Consider the following 27307-nt stretch of genomic DNA (forward strand, 5'->3'; position numbering starts at 1 on the left):
AAAGTGCAAATTACGAGCGCTTGCCGCATGACCAAAAACCGCTTGCTGCATACACCTCACATTCCTTTTGACTTTTCATTACCGTGTGTCTCAACACTGCATAATATATTAAGCATAATATTTACTATATATTTGAACATTCCTGAATATTCTCAGCATACCGATGCTCAGTTAAATGTAGATTCACCTCAAACTAATTTTAGCGGAAGTAAAGTTCATGCAGTTGTTAACGAACGGAGTTTCATTAATGCAATGGTTGCTAGCAACAGGCTGAAACAAATGCTTTGATGGTCATCCTAAAATGTTTCAATAGGGTTTAGACTGAGTTTGGTACCGCGTAGTGCACATGCAACTGCTTAGTTGTTTTCGTAGTTAAGAATTTTCGCGGCTGCTTGAAAACGATCGAATATCAACTTTTTTTCTGTTAAGCATGAAACGGATCTAGCTCCTGCTGTCGGCGGCCTTGAAGTGACGTCGAGCCGAAACCGAGAGCCAAGATCAGGGCACCGATTTCCTGTCGTCCGTACCCCAAAATTTGGCCTTGTCGACCACCGATACTTGACCTTGTCGGAAGTTCATCCACATTGGTGTCAACCCTAATTTTAATATGACCAATATTTTTCTCTTGCTTTGACTAGACTAAAGAAACTTGACCCAGAATGCTTTCAACTCTTTTAGTGGCAAAATGTGGAAGAAGTACAGGCATTATGTCGATAACTGCAACAGGGTGCGCACGTATAAAATACTCCTATATCAACTCAAGACCAAACAGCATTATTTTCTTTGTACACACTAGACCTCTCGGGTCCAAGGCTGACGGCTGCTCTACGCTATGAAAATGGACATGACGCCCGTTAACTAGGCAAATAAGGAGGCCCGCCTAAACTTGGAAGTCATGACTGAGTTGGCCATACCCAAATTAGGTTATAGATACCAATTTCCGGTCAGACTCGGACCAGGTCAAATTTTGGGTATTTAGAAGGCCACATGTCGGGGGTGGCCTTCCTAAATTTGGAGGTTACCACTGAATTCCCCTTACTCAAATAGGTCGGACCCCAATTTTGGTCAAATTCGGACAAGGACAAATTTCGGAGGTCCAGAGAGCTAAAATTTGGGAATAGGCCACCTAGGTTTGGAGGTCACCACTTAATTCTCCATATGCAAATTAGGTTGGACACCAATGTTGGTCAAATTCGGACGAGGTCAAACTTCGGGGGTCCAGAGAGCTAAATTTTGGCAATGGCCCACCAAGGTTTGGAGGTAACCCCTGAATTCGCCATACGCAAATAAGATTTGTCACCAATTTTGCCACCTTTGGATGAGGTCAAATTTAAGGGGTTCATGGGGCTACATTCCGAGGGAGGCCACCGAAATTTGGACGTAACCAGTAAATTCGTCATATTTAAATTAGGTTGAACACCAATTTTCGCCAGATTAGGACGAGATCTAATTTCGAAGGTCTAAAGAGACAAAATTTTGATGTGCGGATATATATACACTCTGTGGACAAGTTCTGCGGAAGAGTCTTCTACACGCTCCTGCGACATATATGAGCGTATTAATGAATTAATATCCCTCATTGCACGCGTTAGCGTTGAAAAGCGAGACTTTTAGTTCAGAAATTAAAGCGGCTATTGTATGCGCATTGTATACATCAGCAGTCGCTATTATGTAGCACGTTGAGCGGAATCATAAGTCAAAACAATCCCACGCATAACAGCGCAAAAGGATCAATGAATTGAGATTATCAGCTTTGTGATGCGCTTGCAAGCAGTTTCATGTCGCTTAGAACAAATGCACAGTACGTCGCAGAGGTGACTAGTCTTCGTCGGGGTGAAGTTCTTGCGGCCGATGTTGTTGAACCCCTTTTTTATTCGAATGGTGTCCTTCTTCCCGCTCGGAATTGCGAAAAGAATGAAGCCTTTTTCACGACAGCTTGTGCAATTAAATATGTAGCAGCTCGGCATAGCGCTGCATTAAAACAGCGCGAATAGCGTGAAGTGCAAGCGCGGAATACTAGGGAGCTCGCTCCTACCACGGCCGGTCTCGGGGAAGAGCGCGCGCTCTTTCTTACGGCCTTCTCAATCGCCGCGGGAACAATGGGAATGTTTCTCCTTGAGTTGCGCTAGTTGCGCTCTCCGCCACCGCAAGGGGCGCGACCTGCTCACTGTTCGCTCCGCGCATAGGAGGCTATGCTATGCTCCGCGTCTGCTTCAGCGGCGGCGGGTGGCTTTTACCTGGTTTCGCGCTGTCGCTCGCGAGTTTCGTGGTTAGTGCAGCCCCAAAATTAAAGAACACAGAACGTAGATGATGCAGCGGCATGTCGTCAACGTACTACAGACGTGAACGGATATAAAAAACACCGTCGTTCAGCAAACGTTCGACAAGCATGGCATACATTGCGGCATGGTAGCTACTTTTGTCCATTTTAGTCCGTATTTTTCCCAAGCCTGTACAAGAATAGGAACAAAAAAAAATACTGAATGAGAAGTGATCACATCGAAGCTTCTTCAAGGCTAACATGACAGCAACTCGTCTGCTACAGCAAAACCGTCTTACAGCGCTAGATGCGAAACCATTCATGTAACACCAAAGATGAAAATAATTTCATAAAAATGTAACGTAAATTGCAAAATGCTTGCATGATATAAAAGAATTAGTATAACAGTCAAAGTAAACGTTGTAAGGTTGAGTTTTAAATGTTATTACAATTCATATATTAGCCAATGTGTGGTATTATACACGTTATTTTAATTTTGCAAATAAACATTGTTTTAATGAAATTTTTACATGATATTAAGCTTGTTATGAAAGCACTAAAACATGGTTTGATATTCATGACACCACTTGTGCTCGAAGTGGTAAAAAGAGGCCAGTAAATGATGAAGGTGATACTCGATGCAATGACTTACAAATGAGTTCACCTGCTATATCAAAAGTATGCAAGAAACTTTAAAGCGTTAAAGAAAAACACTCTCACTGAAGACTCATTTCAAGCCCTATATAGCGACCTATTGAGGCGGGAAAGTAAGGTTAATGTGAGGAAGGAAATGACATATGCTAGATGTGAGGGCCGTAACAGCTAGCGGCACATGACTACATTGTCAAGACAGACGTTTCATCTGAGAGCAAAATCAAGGCACTGAAGGAAGTGATGGCATCTCCTACCATCCCATTTCCCACTGTCACATATTCCGGTTTACCTTACGCCGCTGGATATATCGTTTAGTTGATTAATCAACTTCGGATGTGACGCTTGCTCTATTCTTCTTGAAACTAGCGAAAGAAGCAGCCCCGTGTAGTACGCTCTTCTACGAGGACAATATTCTAGTGGACTGCATTATCCGAAACCAGAGCTTGTTGCCCTATTGGAGAATTTTTTTTTTTTTTTTGAAAAAGCTGCCGTGCACCTACTATACACACAAATGTTCTCGAAGTACTTAAGATCCTGATTCAGTCAGCATTTCAGAATTCAACACTGAGTTGCCCGAAAGGAATTGACAACAGCTATGTTATTAGGTCCGCTTCTTTGATATTTGAAACATTTCTCAGAGTTCTTCTTCTCAATTAATTATCCCAGGAAAGTGACAGAGAAGACCGAGAGGCCAACTCCTTATGTGCACAAGCCGTGCAGGAAGATTTTGAGACTGAATTTTCTAGACGCAGGTCGCGTTTTGATGAATTGATGAACATATAGTGCAATGTGTACCTTTAAAGGACAATTTTTTTATTGTTTGCCGCTCTTTTCGATTCTGCTTAACTGTTTATGCCGATTTCCTTGATTAAAAGTAGTCGCGAGACTACATAAACATCTTCGGTCGTTCAACTGACTGATATGTTTTGAACGAAGCTAAAACAGCCCACTCCACTAGACAAGTGAAATTTTTACCATATGAGTAAATTTTTGTTCTTTACTCTGAATCTGAGACGCGCCATTAATTTTTGCCTGTGCCTCTTCTGATCTAAACGAAAACGGTAGCGGTTGACAGAATCTCCACCCAACAGTTCACCATGCACTCACGTCAGGTCGCGCTACACCTGCTTAAAACATTCAAAGGCACATTGCATAGCCTGGTAAATTTAGTTTTGTACAAAACTTAGGGGTAAAAAATGTTGAAGTGTTCCCGAAGCTTCATTCGACCGTGCAAGGCCACACTGACGATGACGAAGGAGCGCGCGCGTGAGCGGATTGTTGACTGTATTTTATTCCTCGTACACGATAAATGTTCGATGTTGATGACGGACTTTGTATAAACCATAAGGGGCGAAATGTCAGTACCTGCCGGTTGCAACTGAAGCGGGCGAAGCTAAAAGCGAGCGCGCGTTTCCCTTGCGCGTGAACGGCTGTAGCGGAGGAGCAGCAGTGGGGCGGTGGCGACCCCACCGAGGCGCGGCGGGCGGTAGAAACAGACCCCATTGGAGAGGCCGTAAGAGAAGAGAAGCGCTCTCTCCCTCGAGACCGGCCGTGCTCCTACAAACTATACCGGCCGTGCTATAGTGCGGCGGCTGCCTAAAAAATGGCGTCGGCTAAAAATGAAAACAAAAAGAGCGAACGTTTCGCGCGCTTTTTTCGGCGACGGCCCGCGGAGCCAATCACCGTTGAGAAGAGCACCGATGGGATAGTTGAGAGAGGAGAATCTGCGAGGGGGGCGCGGAGCGGTGGCAAAGTTCACAGAAAGTCGCTACTTTCGTATTATCAAGGTATTTTACAGCGAACAGCGGGCTCTGAGCGGGCTCCGCGTAACCTATCGGGCAGACCGAAGCGCTCCCCTACTTACCTGCGTCTGCGCCTTCTGCATGTGACTTATTCCGCGCATGCGCATTCGCTTTCTCGCTGGTACTGCGAGGCCGCTTTGAAAGACTTACTTGGTTTGCGCAAGCAAGATGATCTTGCTTGCAGAACTATCACTTGCACAATTCAGTTATTTTAACACCTTTTCAATTTGTTTTTTTCTTGCTTGCACCTGGAATTCAGTATGCTGCATTCAACCATTTTGATTTTTTCCCACATGCCAGTGCGAACGCCTTTTACTTAATATGCGCCTATTTGTTCCATCTAATCTACTGAGTATTTTGCAATGTACCCTACATATTGGCTAAATGCCATCATTTTCTTTCTGTGTATCTTTTTCTGAAAAATTTCAGCATACATTTTGTGCCCTTAACCCTCCCATCTATAATGTAGGTTTAGAGAATAAAATAAATAATATATACACATTGTCCTTCAAGATACTGCTATGCAGGAGAGAGAGAGAGATATATATATTTTAATGGCAACAGGAGATGTCTGCCTGGTGGTAAGCCTAGCATGCTACTCCTGATGAGGGTTGAGGGATAAGGGTGACAGAGTGTGGGAGGGGAAGGGGAAATAAATGAGAAAAAAACGAGAATTGGTGTCGCACACTTTTACACGCACATAAGCACACACAGATGAGTTTTAAAGGGTATTGATCAACCCTGTGTCCTTAAGAAAAGTTAACTTTCACACGCACATAATCACACACAGATGAGTTTTAAAGGGTATTAATCAACCCTGTGTCCTTCAGAAAAGTTAGTAAGGCCTTGGTAGCTCACGCAGCAGACGATCCGTCGCACCAAGGACCCAGGACATGTTCAAGGTGCAAGGTTGTTTCTTTAGGTAAGCTTAAATTATTGCGCAGTGTCCTGCGATGTGCAGTAAACCGTTGACAGGAGGTTACCAAATGTTCCAAATTTTCACACACATCACATGTAGAGCACAGAGGCCTGCTTGCTATGCCTATTTTATGTAGAAAGTAGTTTGTGTATGACACATTCAAGCGGATTCTGTGTAGACAGTTTCGATGCCACCTGTTCAAATTGTGGGGAATTCGAAAGACGCAAGTAGGATCTATTCGGTGTAGAGGTCGATATTGATGGTTCGGGTCACACCACAGAGAGCATTGCAATCGCCATGATTCAGTTGCTACAAGTCTTGCTGCATCTCTTCGTGAGAATGGTATTGAAATTGTCCTTGTGGAATCTTTTAGTTCTTTTGCAGCGGCGTCTGCAAGGTCGTTGCCCGCGATGCCGCAGTGAGCAGGTAACCACTGTAGCACAATGCTGTGACTCAGGTCATAGGCCTCTGTGTGTAGCTTATTTATATCAATGACGAGCTCTTCCTGAATTCTTGATGATTTAAGCAATTGTAGTGCAGCGCGACAATCGCTGAAGATAACCCATGCTGCAGGGCGTTGTTGTAGAATATATATAATTGCTTCTCTCAGAGCTGTTAACTCAGTAGCCACAGCTGAAGTGCGATGACTGAGTGTTGCCGAGATTGTGGTGTGCATTGATGGCATCCACACGCCGATGGATGAAGAAATAGCTGTGACAGAGCCATCAGTATAGATGTGGCAATGATGACTGTAGCGTGCACAGATGTGCTCAAGGGCGAAGTATTTAAGTGCGGGTCCTGGGGTGTGGGCTTTTCTTTTGATGCCAGGTATAGTTGTCCAAATTTGCCATGAAGCAAACCTCCATGGTGGGAAAGATGACGGTACTGCGTGTTGATATCGCGCAGGCAGTAGATTGGAGAGTGATGTCATACTTTGCTCTGAAAACGGGTGGGTAGGGTCACGTGCAAAGCACAGCTGGGCGCGAAGCAGCTCCTGCGGTATCAGCACGGTTACAGATAGACGTCTGCTCTCCGCCAGAGTGCCCACTGTGGAAGTGTTTTTTGGAAGACCAAGGCACACTCTCAAAGCTTTGGCCTGCATGGCTTCAAGTAGTTCAATGCTTGACTGCGAGAGGCCTTGAAGAACAGGGAGGCTATAACGCAGAAGACCTTTACAAAGTGCTCCATAAAGCCGTAATAAGGAATCGGTAGAGCAGCCTCTTCTGGTCGTTGAGAGCATACGGAATATAGATACGTATGAAGAGAGTTTGGTCTTAAGTTGTTGAACGTGTGGTGACCATGAAAGAGACCTATCAAAGGTCACACCTAGAAATTTTTTATTGTTGACATACGGTATAGGAGTGCCTGCTATGCAGGGTATAACAAATATAGTAACAGCTCACTTGACCAAGCAGTGGGGGTCCAGTCACAGTGAAACCTCACACAATAGCATACCCAACAACATTCTTGCATGGTGAACTTCATGACGCAATCAAGATACACAAATGGAAGCAAGGTATAATGTCATAGTATGATGAAAGTAATAATAAACACTGTGCCAAAAGTTTGTCAAAACAATAAACAACTTTAATTTCCAGTGATTGTCATGTCATGTACAGTGATAAAAATGAACAGTATCTGCAAACAAGATTCAAGACATAACATGCATGAGCCACAGAACTATATTGCCTTGGATAGAGCTAAAGCATTGTAAGACTCAGTTTGATGCCTAGTACCATTTCCGATCCACTCCACCTCAAAGCAATAAATGTGGTCCAGGATGCCCATGAGAACCAATGGTAACACTTAGTGAGGCCAAACCTATGGATATAAAATGCAAGAAAAATTGAGTACAGGACATGATATGCGGAACCTCAAAATGTAAGCTGAAAACTGTCAACATAAGGATGCAGTTAACACCCACTCAAATCTTGTGGTCTCCCACGTTCATCAAAAATATGAAATGAACAGACGAAATTCTAGCATTCCATGAATATTTGGTGCAAGAGCTTTAATTTTGCATGTGTGCACTGGGGCACCTTGACTGCCATGCTACCAGATGATCAGGAACCGAGACATAGCACAGCATGCACACAAAAGCATTACAATAACACAACAAAGCAGCATAATAAAAGAATCCTAAAAATAAGAAAGCAAAGAAGGGATTGCAGATAAGCTATGTCTTCTGTTACGTAAAAAGTGAGATTGAGTAGGAGGCATTTTTCAGCTATGAAACACATATGGGCCTATATGAAGCTCTAGTAGATGATAATGCCCCTGAAAATGACAATTCCCATTGGTGCTCAAGCAGATAGTACACTTTTTGTTATATGAAATTGATTTTTGCATTCAACTGGTGATCCCAAGGTCACAGGACTGACCTTGGCCAATGGAGCCATATTTCAGATGAAGGTGAAATACAAAAGTGCCCACATACCGTGTGATGTCAGGACATTTTTGCTTGTCACTAGGGCCAACAAAATCCCAGTTTATGAAACACTTTTGTACAGGATTGTATGTGTGGTAAAGCTGCTTAATCTCACTCCTATTGCGTCTAAATGAAATGTCTGAAGATAAAAAAGGGAAGCCTCAACTACTGTAAAAAATTCGGATTCCATTCCCATGCTGTAAGCAAATGCCAGATTTCGAGGCGTGCTGTAGTGGCCTAAAAAAGATCCTCTGTAATCACAATGTTACTATAACAATTTATTTCTTTTATAAATGCCTAACAATGCACATGGCACTTGCTTCCAAATGGCACATTGTATAGTGATTGAAAGTGAGAGCGGCTGCAAGGGAATGAAGATGCACGTCGATAAAACAGACTGAAAACTGCTTCTTTGTCAATTTGCCAAGTAAAGATTTCCCAATTATTCCTTATGTTCAAGACGCAGAATACCCACGTTGATGCTGCATGTCCAGTTTTGAATGAATGCTTTGTAAAAAGCATGGACGGAGTAGTCAGTGTCCTTGAAGGAGAGTCACCAACTTCCTGTTTAGGCAAGTTCATTTTCTGGTCAGTCTGAAACAAAAGAAAACGGGGTCAATAACAGTTAACAGAGGCTAGTAGTCACACTAAGATATAACCTACAATGTGTCAGTAGTGACGTTACAGCACTGAAAACTTTATGCACAATATCTATATCACGACTTTGAGCCTCAAAAAGGTATGGAAAGGGCAATGCATACTTTGGGAGCTACGTGAATAAACTTTCTGCAATGTCGGTAAGTGCTTCATGAAAAGATCTAAGACCCTACACAGTATGCTGCAAAGCATACCATGATCGATGTCAGAGTGACAGTAGCAATCTGAGCTAGTTGGTTCATCTACAGGAAAGTAAAGGAAAAGCAGTGTAACAGATTAAATAACAGAAGTGCTGACATCAACTGATCTGCAAATGTAATATATAATAATAAAAGGAAGAAAAAGAGAAAAGGTTAAAGCGGCAGTCTACTGCCAGAGAAAATATTCTTGCAGATCTTCCCTTAATACAACAATTTCTAGGGCAGAACTCGCGGTTTAAACACAAATTGACAATTTAACTTCCCAAGAAGTGGCCCATAGCCTACGGTTGTGCCCTCTGGTGATAAGCTTCAAGGCATTCCAAGTATTCAAACGGTGTTGTCTGCGGTCGATACTACACTTAGTGAGTAGCCCTAAGTACAATAAATGGTGTTATTTTCGCTGTAACTTCTCTCTTGCAACTAGTCTGTTTCTTGCATGGTTCAACCACACTTTCTTATCTGCGCCTAGGCTGTTAGTAGCACTGCCATTGGCAGCACAGCTGCAGGCAAAAGCGGCTGCTGGTATTTGCAACAAAAGTTATTTTACTGTTAGTATAGTTAAAACTTAAGTGTCCTCAACTGTAGCTTCAATAAAACCTATGCATCTGAGTTAATGCCACACTCATTATTTTCATTGAATACTGTCAAGGCAGCATGGTAGTTGTTGGGTCCCTGAGCTGCATAAAGTTACATATAATGTTGATTTAGCCTTCAAATGGCCAGAAGAAATGTTTGAATTGCCAAATGTGCCTGAAAAAATTACGAAAACTGTGTGCACTATAGCAATTTTATGTAGGCTATGGACGCCTGTGTGGCAGATGACTGAATTCGAGATGAAACCGAAGTCAGAATGACGGTTTATTCCTGTTTTGTCATGTGTTCTGCATGGAGCACACTGTCCAGAACGTTGAAGTGCTCCAAAATCGCAATGGTGTCTGCTACCCTCTTCGCAGTGGGACGCAGTAGCAGTCGTGCCCCTTTGCGTTTTAAGGATGCTTCATCACACTATCCACGCGGAGAAGCGTTGCAGTGAAGCACGCAGTGCAGTGAAACAGCACGTCACCAGCGTGCAGTTGCAGTGTATCGGGCGCGGCACATGGATGCACGCGAGGGCATAAACACCATGCAATGTCAGAATCAACACGACTGGCCGGTGCTGCGCGTGCCCGATCGCAGCCGACGTAACTTTAAAGAAAGCGAAACTGAAACATACAACTCAGCTATACTTCAGAAAAGGAGAACTTCTGATCGTTGTCGTGCCTACCTAGCACGCACGAAGTTCGCGAGCACCACTGGAAAAGTCTCAGTGATCACTGGTTGTGCAGGCCATACTTCGGCGCAACCGCCTGTCCGAACAAGAGCGAGCCCGCCGTGTTGAAATTAACGAGTTTCCTACACCATAAGCTTACATGGGTGTCAACCGAGACCGCGCTCCTAGTTTGAATTATCTGATTTCCTGAACGGGTACAGAAAAGCTTTTCCAAATTGCGGCAAAAAAGCATTTACTAAAAAACAACATCCAGACTACGTGATTTTGCCAAGAGTAACAGTTGAATGCGGTACACTTTTGCACCTACTTTCACTCACATCTGATCCACCAATGGCAATAGCAAGTCACAATATTGCCTGTGCGCTGCTTTTGGATGCTTCGCGTCCTGACATCTGCTGCTTTCCAAGTGCTTTGTCTTTCTGCAGTCTTGGTGGGAAGTTTTCAGGCCACATGGCTTGCTTTTCAGTCACTCCAAATCTGTACATACTGAGGGGTGCCCTTATCCTCACCTTTCCCAAGACTTTCTGGCCTTCAGTGGTCCCACAAGTGTCCTACCGTATGCATTGAGAGCAAAATGCGTAGCCTAAAAACTTCAGAATTCTGGCCAAGACTGTAGACATCAAGTTATCTGTCTCTGTTGACTTTGTGCCCACAACGTAACTATAGTCATTCACGTGCAATTTTATTATAGTCATGAAAATACTCTAAATTGGATGTTTCAGGCAAAATTGCGGCAGTGCTGACAGAGTAAACCCAATGAGTTCTCCCTCAATGATGGGTGGGTTAGGCCTCTGAAATAAATTATTTAGCCTATAAAACTTTTTTTTTTTTCGAAAAGTTTTCCACAAGGCATAAGTTGAGAAAGGGGGAATGGGATGCAGGAGATAGAAAGTTAAAAGAAGGAGTGAAGTCCAGTTGCGCTTAGGTATTCGCAACTTTTTATAAAACTTTTTTGCTAGACAGATTAATAACACTGCTTTTGTAAGTTGCAAGTCCTTTTGTGAAAAATTCTCAAATGTCGTGGGGAAAAGTACTCTGGAGCTGAAATTTACCTTCCCTTCGCAGTAATTTTTTTTCTTCCAATATTTCATTTCACTCTCCGAGTGCCAAGACTACAACCACTCTACTCCCTCTGGGAAATTTAGAAGTTTAGATTGAGGCTAGTTACTTTTAGCCCTTGCCATCAGTTTAGTGTTTTGAAGGTGGTAAAAAAAACATGGAGCCCTTTTAGAGCAATGCGGTTAGAGAGGTGGATGGTACTAAAGCAGGAACCTTATACACCTTTTCTGTGGGCTTTATAGTAAGGATTGATGGGGAGCATTAAATGTATTTGAAGCAGGCCATTACCTTCTTTCTCATGCAGTCTGTCAGCTGTAGTTGACAGTGTCTTCTGTGCAGATCCAGCATAAGCCCTCCATGTCACATAGTAGCACGATGAAAACTGCAGTGAAGTGGGAGGGAGGGGGGTCTCTGTGGCAATTTTGTGCCAGAATATAGCACTGTTGCACCCTGAAGTGCTGGTTGGGTAGAGTGATGTCACGAAAACTTGTGCATAGACCATCTGCAGGCAACTCTTATCACAGTAGAAGAAACTAATGAACTTCCTCTGCACGGAACACACTTGGTTAAAGCGCTCCTCAATGATGTAACCATCAAGCGCGATCACTGTAGTGCTGTACTTCATAATTCAATATTTCTACTCGAACGGAAAAGTACTTCAGTAGCACAGGAATACTGCACATCACTCAACTGTGAGAGATCAACTTTGAAACATCCAGATTATTGTCAATACAGTGGGTGTGTTCTAGTCGGTGGGGAGGTGCGGAAATGTCCGAAACACCATTCCGAAACTTGGGAAACCCGGCCAGGAAGGCTAGAATTGGTTTTTTAATTTTCAAGTGATTTGCTTCAAGGACACCAGATTGCGTTACAATGAATCTCGTTTCCTTTTTAGCGGCAGGTAAACATGTTCTGAAGGATTTCGAGAGTGTACTGCAGGCAGTGCAATTAGGCAGCGCACCCCGTTATTTTTAACAGTCAATGCACTGGAACCTGACTGTGCAAGATGTTCATCAGTTTCCTCGTTCTTTGTTTCTTTTCTCTGCGGACTTGAGCGGAGCAGTGAGACATACAATGGTGTGTTTAAACTGGACTTTGGTGAATTGTTGCAATTGAGGTCACTTATATCGGACTTTTCTCCCATTGCATTATCAGCATTTTGCCATGATGATTTGATGTTTTCAAGAAGCGATAACCAGCTGCTGAGCACGTCAGGCTGGCAGTCAGCTAGATACTCTGCAAGCGATTTTAGAGACTGCATCACATAAATGTATCGTTCATCTCTGCTCATTGCTGTGATGTCAGGAGTTGAAGTTGATGGATCCTGAACAGTTTCTTCAGTGAAAATGTCGCACAATTCAGCTGAAGTTGAGATACCCTGCATGGTTTCTTTAACAGTTTCTTCAATCACACACTCAAAAGCAATCGAAGTAGGCAAATCGTGCATATTTTGCTCAGCGTCAATTTCAAGCTTTTCAAGAGCAGTTGAAGTGGGCAGATCTTGCATGCTTTGTTCAGTGTCACTTTCACACGCTACAACAGGCTCTTCACAAGAAGCAAGTAAGGTTGTCTGGAAGGACTTAAACCACCGCTGGCCTACAGCTTTCTCTAGGCTCAGTTGAATGTTGTGCTTCATGCAAACTGCAAGGAAGTGCCAGCACAGTAAGCCCATCTTTGAAGAGGCTGCACAACTGCATCGCTGTTGTTCCAGTGAGATCCTGTACTTTCCCTCACCTGTACATGAAACAGTATACTCCTTAGTTGAAATCGGCGTAACTTCAAAGCTGGCAGTCTTTGCCCTTTCAACTTGTTTGCCAATTATGCCACAGGCATATGGAGTGAGCACTTTGGTACACAGGCGTTCCACTTCGGTTGCAGTATAGGAGTAGAACTCAAAGGTTGTTAGCTGTGTGAGCTTTTCTTGCATTTGCTTTCGTAGGCCATCTGCCATGATCAGAAGTTTGTACAATGCTTCATCAAACTTGATGCAAGATTTCAAAACATTTCTTACCATTGAGTTGTGTGACTCCATACGTTTTGTTACACCATTTCCACCCATGAACTGGAGGTTGCAAAGGTGCTGCGCCCACATGCTTTCAATATTTGCCCAGTTACTTTCAAAATGCCTCAATGCAGCTTCACTTGCAAACCTGGTGAACTTCAACTTTGCTTCATTAAACTGGCTGGCTGTGGGAGCATACAGCATGTCACTAAAACCAGACAAAAGGCGCTCGCGCTCTTTCTCCGTTTTCGAGAGCTGACCTGCAGTGGCCCGAAAAGCTTTCATAACCTGAGATGCACTAAGTTGGACTGCTGGAGAGCCTTTAAATATGCACTTGATAGCAGCCACCTCTGGGAAGTCTATGTCCACAAATACCACCTTTGTTCTTGCTGTGCAGGGGTTTTCTTCAGCAAATACTTCTAAAAGCTTAGTTGGAAGATAGTCCTCCTCTGAAGATACAAAAGCATAGGCAACAACTTGATTGTTGCCACTGCCGTCCTGAACGACGAAGACAAAAAGAGGCATGCATAAGTGATTTTTCTGGTGCGTTGAATCAAGTAGCAGCACTTCGGGGAATGATGCAAGAACTTTCTGCATGTATGGAGTTTGCAATAGAAGCACCTGCAGCTCCTGGCCTTCACCGACAACACGGATAATCTTTGCATCGAACTTGTCTCTGCATTTCTGGACTGCTTTTTCCAAAGGACAAGCTTCAACTGAGCCAGCTCTGTCCTGTTTCAAGTTATGAATGTCCTTTGTCATCACCTTCTTCCCTGCAAGCAAATAAGTACAGTGTGAAACTACTCAATAGACACAAAAGGAAGCAATATCAGTTGTTACAAAAAACAAGTGGATGCCTAAAAATGCCTAGCCCAATCTGCGATGCCACAACAATCCTGTTTAAGTGCTTTAAGGGCACGTCCTAATGATGTCATTTTCAGTTTATGGGGTGCCACTTCCGGTCTGGTACCATACCTGACTGCGAGTCATGACTTGCACTAATCTGCTGCATGGCTTCTATACATACCTGTCAACTACCAATTAATCACCATGAAACTAGTCATAAGTTATATCATGTATGTCATAACCATGCATCACTTGTTATGCTTAGCCATATGTTGCACCATGCCACATATACAAGCCCTCATTGTTGTGCACAACGTACCAAGCCTGACCATAAGTGGGAGTGACACCACAACTGGAAAAGTGCCTAGGGAGACTCCCTGTGCTATCGCATAAAATATGTGCAATAAAGCAGCAATGCCAATCTCACCATGTTCTGAGCCTTTGCCAGCACCTCAAAGCAACAGCATGAGTTCATGGACTGTGTGTGTATACACAGCAGAATTAATTGCATGCATGATTTCACATTTTTCATCCAGCCCAAAGAAAGAATGCCAATTTATTTATGCCCCATGTTATTCTCAAATATAAAGTCAAACCCACTTATAACAATACCGGTTTTAATAATATATCGGATATAGCAATGGGCAGTCGCTGCACCTTCAAGTTTTCTATATTGTATATGGTAAAATAAACTGCTTATTGCAATGGTGTCATATATTATTTACATTATCAGTTATAACAATCAAATATGGTCACTGAAAGTCAACAAAAACAGAAACACAGCGACCACAAAAGCGTGCGCATACGCGGAGATGCCGACAACACCAATGCAGCGACAAAAGAAAAGGGGGGAAAAAAAATCGGGACAGAGCGCTGTTACGACCGTGCATCATCCGCACTTGCGCGCTCTATTGTTCGCCTGTGGGCATGGATAAGTGCTGTGGATATGTGCTGTTGGTACAATGGCTCTAAGTGAGCCTGTTTCCAGGAATCCTGTTTTGTAAGCCTGTTTTGCTTTGTGGACACCCTGCAAATGCCAAATTGACCCTGTCAAGAGAACGTCTAGAAAAACACAAAGAAATGTCCCCCTGCAGGAAATAGCCGGAAGTGCTTTCGTTCAATTGTTCACCCTTCCCGTCGAGAAGTGCTATCGTCCAGTGAGGAATGCCTACTGTCCAAAGGAGACGACAGAGTGACACGTCCGCTGACGTACAGGACAAGAAAGGAGCAAGGTGATTACGGCCATTAGAGGATTTCCTGGGAATGCAGGAAAGATTTGCAATTGTTGGAAAGGGACAATGCTGGGAGCCGTATGCGGCGCGCACGTGCACTTGGGTTTCTGAGAAGTAAATCCACTTGCCGGAACCAGCCTATCGATTCTTGGCTGAAGAATAGAAATGTACCTCCTCGCCGTTCCCAAGCTTTTCCCGCCAACAAGTGACCAGGCCCAACGAAACAATGCCGGGCCAGTCAGTGCTTCAGACCATCAGTGCAGTGATGTGTTCGATTGGATGCCGATATCTGAGGGGCGTGCCCTGGGTTTGGTTGGTCAGCATCTTCAGAGAGGGGCTGGACATAGGGGGTTTTAAGGACGCTGCAGAGCACGAAATGTCGCTCTGAGCCCTGGGTAAACGGCTCATCCAGTCGCTTCTCGCTATGAACTCTTAACGCTTGCCATTTTGCTGATGTACCCTTCTTTTTCTTGTAAATAATCTTGTAAATAAGTTTTCTCAAAGTGGCATTAAACCTGCTTGTACATATTTTACCAACTTTGAAGATTCAATCCTTCATGAACCCGGAGTCTCTGCACGCTACCAAGTGAAGGCCGGGTCGACTTAGCCCCAGCGTCACGACAGCGCATCGAGCCAATGTGTTGGTCGGGTGGGCCGGGGAAGCTTGCATGCCACGGAAACGCAGGGGAGGACAGAGCGCTTTCTCACGCGGAGAGAATGCGTAATGCGCTGCTAGATACGCCTGTTCCAAGGGAGAGCTTTGAGTGTGCCTTCACGAGACCACCCGTGACCTAGGAAACTCGCGTCCTCTCTGCCTCTGCACGGTGGAGCAGTCCATTCTGAGATTTTGGTTCACAGTGAGTGGTAGTGATGGTGATGCGTCGGGACATGAATTTTTACATGCCGACGATACAGTCGCGACAGATGAAGATCTGACAGACGAGGTTATCATCGCAGCAGTCACTGGCACGGAGGACGGTGACAGTAGCGACGACGATGACGAACCAGAACCTTTGCAGTTTATGTTTCACCAGAAGGCTTTGAGAATGATCTACTCCCTGCAAGACTTTGCTTTTGCTAAGAACCTTCCACTGCACTATGTTCAGCAGTTGGATTCCCTGCAGAAAAATGTCGGTTAGATTGCTGTGAAGCAGACAATGCTTACGGACTACTGGTTTCTTCCCGCTACGAAATAAAAAGTGTAAGCTACGTCATCCTCATTAAATGTGTAGTTTATAATGTTTTCTTTGTTTTTTCAACCATACCTGGTTATAGCAATGATATTTCCATGGCACTTCAATGTTGTTATAAGTAGGTTTGACTGTAGATTCAATTCCTCTCACAATATAAACACTGCACAAGCATTTGGTCATGCATAACTTCTTTTACGTCATTAAATGTCACTGACACACAATACGCACACACTGAAAGTGCACTTTGAATGGGTAGACACAAATTTTTTGTAGTATATTGGTGCTTTGACTTATGTGCAAGACATTAGCAAGCATAGATCACTCTGTGAAATTTGACAACATCAACTAAACAATTTTTAATTTCCTCTACTGCGCTATTAGGTTTCAGTATCAGCTTGCTGATAGATGATTGTAACGTCAAAAGTGAGTCAAGGTCACTCAAGGTGTAGAGATGCTGCAAAATAATAGCTCTTTCCCCGGTCATTTTCATTTTGACTCCTGGAGCTGCTCAACACAAGAGTTTGCATGAATGAAAACTACAAAGCAGTGACTATATTTCAACTTCTGTATGCATCACATGATCACTTGCTCACATGTAATGTCACAACCTTTGTTTGGCAATCTTAAACTGTAACAGCAGAAAAAAAAACTGATCAATTACAAGTCATTTATTGAGTGCTGATGAATTCCGTCGGCTGGTTGAAGTTTGTTAATGCCAAACACACAGTTCCAAAGCAAAATTACAAAAGGAAACATTATGTCTCCACCCCCTTGAAGAATGGCAGTACAATCACATCACACTGAGTGACAGCCACACTTTGCTCTACCGAAATCTACTACATGGCATAAGCACATTTTAGACCAAATGGAAGCACGCCAATCTGACCAAAATGTTTAAATGAGCTCTTCATCACACAGTAAAGTCCGCTTACACTTTCTTCCAACTATGCTAGCACTGTGGCTGCAACACACACGTGCAGCTACTGCACCAAAGCAAATGTAACACAGTAGTAGCTAGCATCTAGCGCTATGCTAAAATGGTGTATTTTTTAAGAAATAAATTGTCCTTGGACCAGGCAATGAAAATGTTTTTAAATATATTGCTATTGGTACCAATATATATTGGTATATATGCTGGTATTGCAGGAACGGGGGGAGGTAGCACCTGTAGAAAGCTGTTTTCCAGGTACTTTCAGACTGTGCTATCAAGTATGTTTATGTTTGAAGTCCCATTTCCCATTTTTAGAGGTTTCAATGTGGGAGTCCATGCGAGCACATACAAATAAAAATACAAATACTTTTATTTAACATCATCAAGGGTATTGACTGCCATATGTTACACACTGGGAGTCAAAAAAAGCCAAGCGGATGCATGTTCATTTTAAAGTGGAGTAAAGCATTTTTAAGCAATGCTACGCAGAAATTACTGGAAGTTGGAGATAAGGGCTCGAAATGCCCCGTGTGCTTCTGAAAAGTCAATTTTTGATATACTGGACTTAACCCAGCACGCACTCAGAAGCTCAAAATGCAGTAAAAGGTATTTCCAGGATTGAAAAAATTGTGGCAATTTAGTTCCATGTCTCGGGTAGTTATACAAAAAGGTAACAGCACGAGATTGACCACTTACCATACTTTTCGTTGAGTTGCTCAATGTCTAGGGTAGTTACACAAAAAGGTAACAGCATGAGATTGACCACTTACCATACTTTTTTTTGAGTTGCTCAACTATAGTTTTGGGAGGCATGCGAAGTGCCAGCAAGTGCTGGACATAGCTCTTCTCTTCTTCGGTCAAACGTCGGGACTCTGGGTAAGACTGGTATATTTCAGCACTAACTTCATGGTTGTGGCTCAGATCTAATTTGGTAATCTCAAGATTCTGCTTTTTACGGTGTGCCGCAAGTACCAGCAATGCAGGACACTGTTTCTTCATTGTCCTGAAAACAAGACGAGAACCAAGCTTTAGTTACTCACAAAAAATATGCAGTACACATACGTTTAATACATACTTGCTGTAATGTTCTACACCAATCCTTGCTATTAATGAAGTATGTCATGATGCCATATCATCATACCATGGTCTACCATACTAATTAGCTGATAGGCCCCTGTAACTTCGACAACTGGGAAAGGAAAATAAAAGAGTCGTATATGCCTGTCGATTGAGATCCAAGACACCAATATGAAATTAAGGCAACTGGCACAGCACCTTATATCAGACTAACAACAGCCCCATGCAAATCTCATCAGAAAGATGCTCCTGTAACTCCCTACAGTATCATAGTTGGATGTTTCGGGCAAAATTGCTGCAGTGGACAGAGAATAAACCCAATGAGCTGACCCAAGGATGGGTAGAAGGTTAGGGCCCTGAATGTTATCCAATCTATAAATAAACTTTTTGCTAGGCAGATTAATGACACTGCTTTTGTGAGCTAGTACTAGACGGCACACTCGTACTCTCACTGAATCGATTGACAGCTCGACAAGAAAGCTGCTGTTGACAATGGTCGCTTACTTAGAAGTGGCATGAGACACCATGCAGCAGACAAACAGAGAGAATTAAATTGCATTTTGAAGCGAAAGCCATGTATCAGCCAAGGTCACCCTGGCAGGCTGCTTGTCCTTCAACAAGCCAGAGGTCACAGTGCAGCTATATAGGTTAGCCATGGTACCAGCGGTGTACCACCACTTGACCTTTGATAGCTGATACAGCATCACATATTCTCTCTTGTAATTGACAGCGTCCTCGGCTCCATAGTCTCTCCAATTTAATCGCTCTAAAACCATGTCTGCCTGTGTCTAAACCTAAGTCTAACCAAAGCAAAATTAAGCAAAACGACGCTTTCACTTCACCTAACTACATTTAGCAGGGTTAAACCTCAGCCTTTTTTTATGATGATGCATCTAATGCAAATCACTAATGCATTGTAACTGTACACAAAACCTTCTTGCAGTAATGATGCCAGCAACTGCCATGCACTGTAAAGCTCACAGCTGACTAAAGTGTAGGACTGTCAAAAGTTTTGTTGTTGCCATCATAATCGCTTCCTTTCCCGAGACATAGCCAGGTTTGTTCTGCACCCAGGCCATAATCCAGGTTTTGGTTGACTCCCAACTTAAAAGGCGCAGTTCGATAAAACAGGTCAGCCCATACATAGGAAAGTATGGCACTGCTGTCTCCTAGAACCTCCTTTGCCCTTCGAAGGTTTCATTAGATGATAAGAATAAATAAGCAGTCCAGGGTTAACTGCATGAAAACTAGAGAGGGCTTCTGGCCTGCAGTGGGCATACTAGTTAGGCCGATGATTAACACTAACAAGCGGTAGCAGCAGTGGCAGCAGTAGGGACCCTAGCAGCAGCAACAGTGGTAGCAGTTGTAGCAGCAGTATTAAGGGAGGTGGGGAATAATCAGCAGAACCGAAGGATGGTTACGAGAAGAATTGTCCGAAGGACTGTTACCTTGCAATGAGGAACATAGGATGAAGAGTGGGGAAAGTAGGAATGTGAATTTACCCTGTACTAAACAGATTCAAACAAAACTTTTCAAACACAATCTTGAATAGCACTGCAATTGAAAGATATGAGAATCTAAATGTCACCTTTTTTTTTAACACTAATTTAGTCATTCTCACCTCCCCTCATTACAAAAAAAAATAGTTAAAAGGCCTGTGATGCTGCCTAACCTGGCAGCCCCTCTACAGACCAGCAAGGCTAGTCCTCTTTATTTAAAGGATATTTCAATGCTATACATCTTGGTTGCCATGGCCACTGCTGGCCCCCTGTCATGCCCAACCTTTTGTGGGTTACACAATGGCCCAAACCTCTTAATTCTGGTGAGGCGGTTTATTCAACTTGGCAAATTCTTTAGATACCAAGCAGCAAGGCTACCTGGTGAACAAGAAAAGCACTCCCTCACCAAAGCAAAGTTTGGTCATTGTGGTGTAGCAGCTAGTCATTCATTTTCATCCAACTAAACCAAATAACCCTTAGTCACCAGTCCCTGAAGTCTTCAAAGCTTTCGACCAGGACAGCAGTCAGCTGTGAGGCAGCAGAGGATATGGTACAGTATGGTATGATATGGTATATTGTATTGAAAGGTATGGTATGGTACGATACGTGGGGTTTCACATCCCAGAGGGACATCGTTAGTAGTAGAGCTAGTACTATGTTAGTAGATGCCGTAGTAGAGAACACTGGTAATTTCGACCACCTACGGTTCTTCAACATGCACTGACATTTCACATGGCTTTAGGCTGAACCTCACAAATTAACATACTATAACCTCGTAAAGATGCTTGAAGAATTACTGAAAGTTAGATAGGGTGCTAAGGGACTTTAAAAAAGTTTGGAAGACTGGAGAGGCGCAGGCAGTGTGAACGACAGGCATAGACTCTGCTATTTGCCACGAGATCAACCTAGAGGTGGCGCCACCATCACTCCGATAGTGTGAATAGGCAACCAGAGACACTTGCAAAAACTTATGCTGTGTTGGTTTGTTTTCAAACTTATGGAGAGTTTTCTGCCAGAATAAACGTACCCTTTGTAATGAATGAGTAGTTTACTACTTACAGTGGGATTTAAAAACAAATAATGTACAATTGGTCAAAACCACAGCAAAGAAGCATGGGTTATAGAAAAACAGAACGCAACCATCCATCTGTTGAATATAGAGACATTTAATATGCATTTTGTGTAGCGCCGGGCTCAAAGTCCTGATATTTTCATTGCATCACACATGCCCGATAACAATTTTCTTATCCTTTATTCAAAGTCTTCCACAGAGTGCATTTCGCCTCGTGAAGTATCATTCTGCTGACATGGTGCTACACTGGAAAGACGCCATCAGGAACATACTTTTTGCAAGCAACACACTACGCATACATTTTCCCTCGTCTATATAAGCCGAAGCCGCTGCGCCTGTCTCCCATGACAGGCACACTTCAGGGCACAGTCGACTACCTACGGTACAACATGCTACAGTAACAGCACCTTCAAAGTTCAAGCACATGCAAACTTTTTGTTCTGACCTGGCTTAAGAAAGGAGACAGGGCCTGTTTCATTGATGAAACATAGCCCATGCTACCCGGTGAGTTTGCCCCACAATATGACTATGCATCAACTCTGGCTGGAATGCTGCAAGCTATTCCTACAGAATGGATCACTCTATACAGGAATTCTCGCCAAGCATGAAAGCTGACTGTACACGTGTAATGCACCAAGTGGAGTGAACTTGCGAACTCAATATGAGGCGAGTGCTTCCTGCACCTAATGTCAGTGAACTTGATACTGTGATGCTTCACCAATGAATCTAAAAGAGAGCATGAAGAGACCAACATTTTCAAACCAAAGAAAGCTAATGGGAATGATTCGTGTTCTGGTAATGAATGGCCGCCGTCCTCCTCATCCTCTTATAAACAAGGAGCAGATGACTCGGATTCCGCGGCATCTCCACTTGAGCTGCTATGCAGCAGACCCAGCCATTCGACCTAATCAGACCTATGTAGCCCATACTGTAATAAATATTCAATAATCCCCATCGAAAGGAAGTCCTCAGTTAATTGAGTCATCCTAGACTAGACAGGCACGAAACAGTTACCAAGAGCAGTAATGACGTCAAGTGAATAAGTTCTACAGACCACTTCACTCCTCAGAAACAGAGTGCGTGCAGGAAAGAGCAGCACCACTTAGCCGAACAGCATCAGGCTTACAGTGGCGTGCAAATGAGGATGTAGCAGCCAAGATTGAACCTATATATATTGCCAAATGCCATTTTCGAGCACCCTAACCGACATCGCAGCAAGGGTTTAACGTGTATAAATTCCTTACATATATTTAAAAACGATTAACATGGTGAGCAGAAAATAATCGAACATCTTGGTCGTGCTTACAGAGAGCACCAAATAGTCTGCTCAACAGCTACCAGTCCTCAGGTGGGCCTGTGCTACGGTACCTGTTGGATTCTAAACAGAAATGTACGATTTCTGGGTGGTTGCATTAGTTGTATGGAGAGCAGCGGCCTGTTCAATTTTCTTTGATATGGTGCCTAATGACATCATTGCAATGTTCGAGACACTGCGCGGCAAATAACCTCAAGCGCCGAAGACCAACTAATAAAGTTGTGATTCAGCATGACATACTCAATATGCATAGTTATTGCTTTCATTGTAGCATGGGATAATAGGCTGCTCACATTTCATAAGAGGCAAACAGGTAAATAAAAGCGCACCGTGATCACGAAACGAACGGCAGACACCAAGCCGTGTGCGCGCACGTAAACACTGCTGACTAGCAGATGACGCGAGCGCATGTCCACGCTACTTGAGCAGAGTTTGCTACTGCGCCGCAAGCTGGTGACTCTGCTCAATCTTGCAGCCAATAGAGGACTACCCACCAGAAAAAAGAAACCATGATTCTCAATCCACAATGATTTACAAAAAAAGAGAAATCACTCATAATTGTTAATCTCAAAAATAGATGCCAAATGGAGTTACCATATACAACACACCAACACCAAACCACAAAGAAACGGTCAAGAGGTTGCATGGAGACATAAAAACAACAATGAAGAAGGTAAAAACTGGTTTATTATTTTGATGAATTACTTCCATATACTAAGGTAAAAAAAAAAACAAAAGGCAAGACAGCATTTGTAAACTATGGCATGGTATCGAAGGCTTGTCGAGAACTATTAGCAGAACTTGGCAAACACTTTGCTGCAATCCCAATGTCATGTACAATGTGGAAGCAGCAGGCAAGGAAGAGCATAGGGACCACATAATATATCAAAGAGGGTATGTCACATTTCCATGCGTAATCATTGAAGCAGTATCAAAAGTTTGCGTCAATTTCACAGTCACCGCCATGTGTTAAGCCAGAAGCTTGGTGGAAAGCTACCCATTTTTCTAACCACTTATTACTGCCTGCTTCAGGGTTCATGCTGATTTTCAGCCACAAAATTTAAGGATTTTCAAGGACTTCCAAGGACCTAAGATTATTTTTTTCAAGGACTTAAAAGCAAATAATTTTTTTAAAGAAACGTTTCTTACATCTCAAGTATCTAACATTGATTGCACAGGAGACTTCTCACAAGACCAAGGAAGCTAATTTCCTCTACATTAGTTCAACATTTCATGAAAGCTTGGCCTTTTTTTTAAAGTTCAGCACTGGCATTCACAATATCCTTTGCCTTTTCTTAGCAGTCTTCCTCTAATTGTTTGACCTAACAATCCATATTATTTCATTGGTAGCTTGCAGAAGCATTCAACTCTGCAAGAGCCGCTTACAATCTCTTCTTTTTTTTTCTTCAAATCTTCGACAGCTTCTCATAGACATCGCTTTTTATTCTGCTGCTTTGCAATTTCATCTTCCTGCTTCTTTTTAGCTTCCAAAAAAGCACGGTAATGCTGGCTTGCAGAAGCCACGGACATTTTCAACTCTTCTGAGATGTTCATGTTAGTTATGCCACCAGCTCTTTCCACAGCATCGCACACAATCCGTTGGGATATATAAGAAACACCTTTCATATTTTCCATGACAACTTTCGATTCACACTGAAACCTCGCTCCACCTGCCTGCCCAAGTTTATGAACTCTGTAGAGCTCCCTGTAGCATGAAGTTATGTTCAATTGTAGTAAAAATTGTCCACACCATGTGAAGTTCTGTCGAAAAGCATTAGCTTTCGCTTGTGATCCTGCAGAATATCTGTATATTTTGAAAGTGCAGTGTCTCTTTGCATTTCTGTCAGCCTCTTTGCAGCAATCGATGCATCCAAAGCTCTTTTAAAGCCCTCTATGCTCTTTGCAGGCTTTGAGCACATCTGCCTTTGGTCTAGCGAGGTAAGGCCTGAAACTAGAGAAGACTGCAGTGGGGTTTTGTCTAGTATTTTTCTCGTTACTGCCAAGAGAAACTCCTTGCATTCAATCTTAAATGTGAACACCTCCTTCGAGCTCAACTTGCAGCTTTTCAGAACCTTTTCTGCTCTGTGGCCAATATCAACCTTCTCTAGTGAAGTGCGGTTTCTTGGATGCTCTACAGCCATCTTAAAAATGCTTATTATCCCTGCAGATGAAATAGAACTGAGGCCTTGACAAATGTCAGCAAGAGCTTTCTAACTGCACAGATAAGGTCTTCCGCCAAAAAGAATACCATTGCCTTGTCTGTTTGGTATAATTGAAGAAAATGCTGCAAGACTATGGCTAAATTTATTGCAAAGTTGAGCTTTGTTGGCACAAATGGCTCTTGAGAGCATGTTAATAAGTTTTGAAATGCCACGCATTTTGGAAGATTCACTTCTTACTTCACTGCTGCCTCCACATACTTATTGATGTCTGACCAAAGACACAGCCTGGCATACCCCAGCTGTAACTGCAACGTGGCTGCAACATTCTCGATCCATAGGTGGGCAACAAATATGCAGGAGAATAGAGTCTGTCCAGTAACAAGAACAAAGTCTCCCCTACATGCATGCACAGACTAGAGAGCAAGGTGTCCAGCCCCCATCTACAGCCAAGCAGTGCTCGACCTCTGCTGCACGCATGGAGGAAACTTTCCTATGTGGCAGCACAGCTGTTAGCAATGCTGAAGCCTACATAATTTTGCTCTTTTTACAGTAGGAAGAAAATTTTATGGAATGGCTTTAGGTGAAGCCTGCGCTGCTCTTGCAGAGCGACGCACGCATGCTTGCTGTGTGCTGGTGAACTGCTTGCGCTGCTACTGTGTAGGCTCCCCACGCTTATGGCGCACTGGGTGCCATGTCTGAACTACATTCGCACTGTCTCCTTTCACTTCACACCTAAGCCTTGCTCTTGGAGTAGGTTACCGTGTTACAGTAGTCATGCGTGGTGTCGAGCAAAGACATGGGACTTTGTCTGCTTCGAATTACACCTACACTAACACACACCCTCATTGACACACCCACACAAAACACCTCTTGCCTCATGGTGGTCCTCCGGTAAAGTCATCTGCAACAAGATGACTTGTGAAAACAGAAAATTTAAAGGATACTAGTGTTTTTCCGTGACCATCTACTCCCCCACACAAGGGCCCAACGAAAATTCCGGGACTCTCAAGGCCCTTGAAAACACTTCATCCAAATTCAAGGGTTCTCAAGGACCCCCATGAACCCTGCTGCTTTTACCGACAATGCCTTCAGCTTCACCATAGAGTCCGTGATGTCACATACAAACCATGCATAATACATATGATTTCCCACAATTTAGTGGCACTATTTCATAGACCACACTGGCAACGTGTTCCAAAATGGGTAATGAGAAAAGCTTTTTTCCTAGCTTTTTTTCTTTTTTTACTTAGTGACGTAGGGCACAGGAACACAGAATATCCTAGTCAAAAGAAGAAAGCTGACATTTGCAAGGCCTGCAAGACATGCCAGCCAGCACAGATGAACGAGACTCTGAAAACATACCACTTGCTGTAAGATAACAGTATTGTTGCCTTCCAGTGTGTTCTTGATGCATGCATGCTCCACTTTTTCCTAAAATAAGCAGCAGCAAACTAACTAGTCAGCTACATTCGTGTCGTCCCTCATGTTTGTATTTTTCACTCAACTTTTCTATGCCTGAACAAATGCAGATTTCTCTTGCTCTTTTTGTAACATTATAACATGTAAGGGAATGCACCTGTAGCTTATCACTGCGGTAACAAATTGGTGACGCACTTACATATCGCAGAAACCCATCATGTGCTGAAGCACAGTGTTTTATCACTAATGCGCTAATTATTATGAATGACATGTCGACGTCCCAGAGGAAGCCTGCAACCGATGGCCGCATCTTTTTTCCCTTACATGCATGTTGTACTATCGGCGTCAAATGAAACGCGAACAGCGGAACGCGTGGCGATAGGCCCAACTGAGGCCGCTTGCCTGTCGTTATCAGACAGAGGCGCGAATTTCCGGTTCGCTATAGTGTACTTATATTTTCTTTGGCGTTCCTTTTCTGCTTTGCACTGGAGTGTCATTCATACTTAGCATATTGTGCTTCAACCGATGTCATGTTATCAGCATCTGGTTGCAACTCAACAGCGCAGGCAACCGATCGGGAACGGTCGGTGCGCTACGTGGTTTCTAATCGCTCTTTTTTCTGATAAGCCTCTTTCGCCAGCGCAACCGCACTGCGGCATTTGCGATCGGTGGTAATTGTGAATGGGACGCTCAAGCGGCAAAACAAGATAACGAACGCCAAAGAAAATAGTAGCAAACTATCGCGAACTGGAAATTCGCGCCTCTCTGATAACGACCGGCAGGCGGCCACCACGCGTTCCGCTGTTCGCGCAGTTCGCGTTTAATCTGACGCAAGTGGCGTCCTGTGCATGAACGCATGGATTTGAATAAATGCCACTTGCCTTTGCTGGGGGCGGATTCCAGTACCCGAGGTTCTTGCGTTGCCTGCGTGCTTGCACACATACACGGCATGGGAATACTTGAGCTCCTGCTTGAACCTTTCCAATCCAGAGCTCAGCGCAGCGTTGGCTCTTGCTATCGACCTTGTCGATTTACTTACAAAGAGAACGTGGTTTTGTGCTTGAAACTGCCGGAACTCATTTTCAAACTCTGCGAAAGTATTGAACGTCGCACCGAGCTTGATGCTCATGGCGCCAAACTTGACAATGAACTGGCACAAAAAAAAAAAAAAGACAAAGGCCGAAACGCCTAGCGTAGCGTAACGGCTGGTGAAGAGTTTGTGCCTACGAATAGCAACAAATATGAATTGAGTCAGTGAGTACACATGGTTAAACGTTGATTTGCTCGAGTCTGCGCACGGCGCCGTGTCA

At 43.5% G+C, this 27307-nt stretch overlaps 1 protein-coding gene across 2 annotated transcripts; it reads right to left on the reverse strand.

The window, feature by feature from the left end:
* Positions 1-7212: 7212 nt before the first annotated feature.
* LOC146199093 (uncharacterized) lies at positions 7213-26472 on the reverse strand. Of its 2 annotated transcripts, none has more exons than XR_014705042.1 (4): positions 26197-26472; positions 18224-18456; positions 11538-14024; positions 7213-8657 (listed from the first exon to the last, which is right to left on the reverse strand). XR_014705042.1 is itself a non-coding variant. In XM_084594571.1 (4 exons), exons 1-3 carry the CDS (start codon positions 25994-25996, stop codon positions 11558-11560), a joined length of 363 nt encoding a protein of 120 aa, XP_084450697.1. In that variant the 5' UTR covers positions 25997-26157; the 3' UTR covers positions 7213-8657; positions 11538-11557. The 2 variants fall into 2 exon arrangements, 1 of the variants encoding a protein (XP_084450697.1); XM_084594571.1 differs by lacking the exon at positions 26197-26472 and adding an exon at positions 25941-26157 and having other exon boundaries at positions 11538-11631.
* Between the last annotated feature and the right edge of the window lie 835 nt (positions 26473-27307).

Source organism: Amblyomma maculatum, chromosome 2, assembly GCF_055883805.1.
Source record: "Amblyomma maculatum isolate TAMU_Amacu chromosome 2, ASM5588380v1, whole genome shotgun sequence".
In the NCBI taxonomy this organism is placed as follows: Eukaryota; Metazoa; Arthropoda; class Arachnida; order Ixodida; family Ixodidae; genus Amblyomma; species Amblyomma maculatum.

Bases quoted from the DNA above. Each gene is read 5' to 3' on its own strand.
- LOC146199093 (XM_084594571.1), bottom strand. From the start codon at position 25,996: ATGCATGCATCAAGAACACACTGGAAGGCAACAATACTGTTATCTTAC. The intron at 18,457-25,940 runs GTATGTTTTCAG...TCTTGTTTTCAG, and splicing joins CTGTTATCTTACAGCAAGTG to GACAATGAAGAAACAGTGTC. The intron at 11,632-18,223 runs GTAAGTGGTCAA...ACTTCACTGCAG, and splicing joins GCAACTCAAAAAAAAGTATG to TTTTCATCGTGCTACTATGT.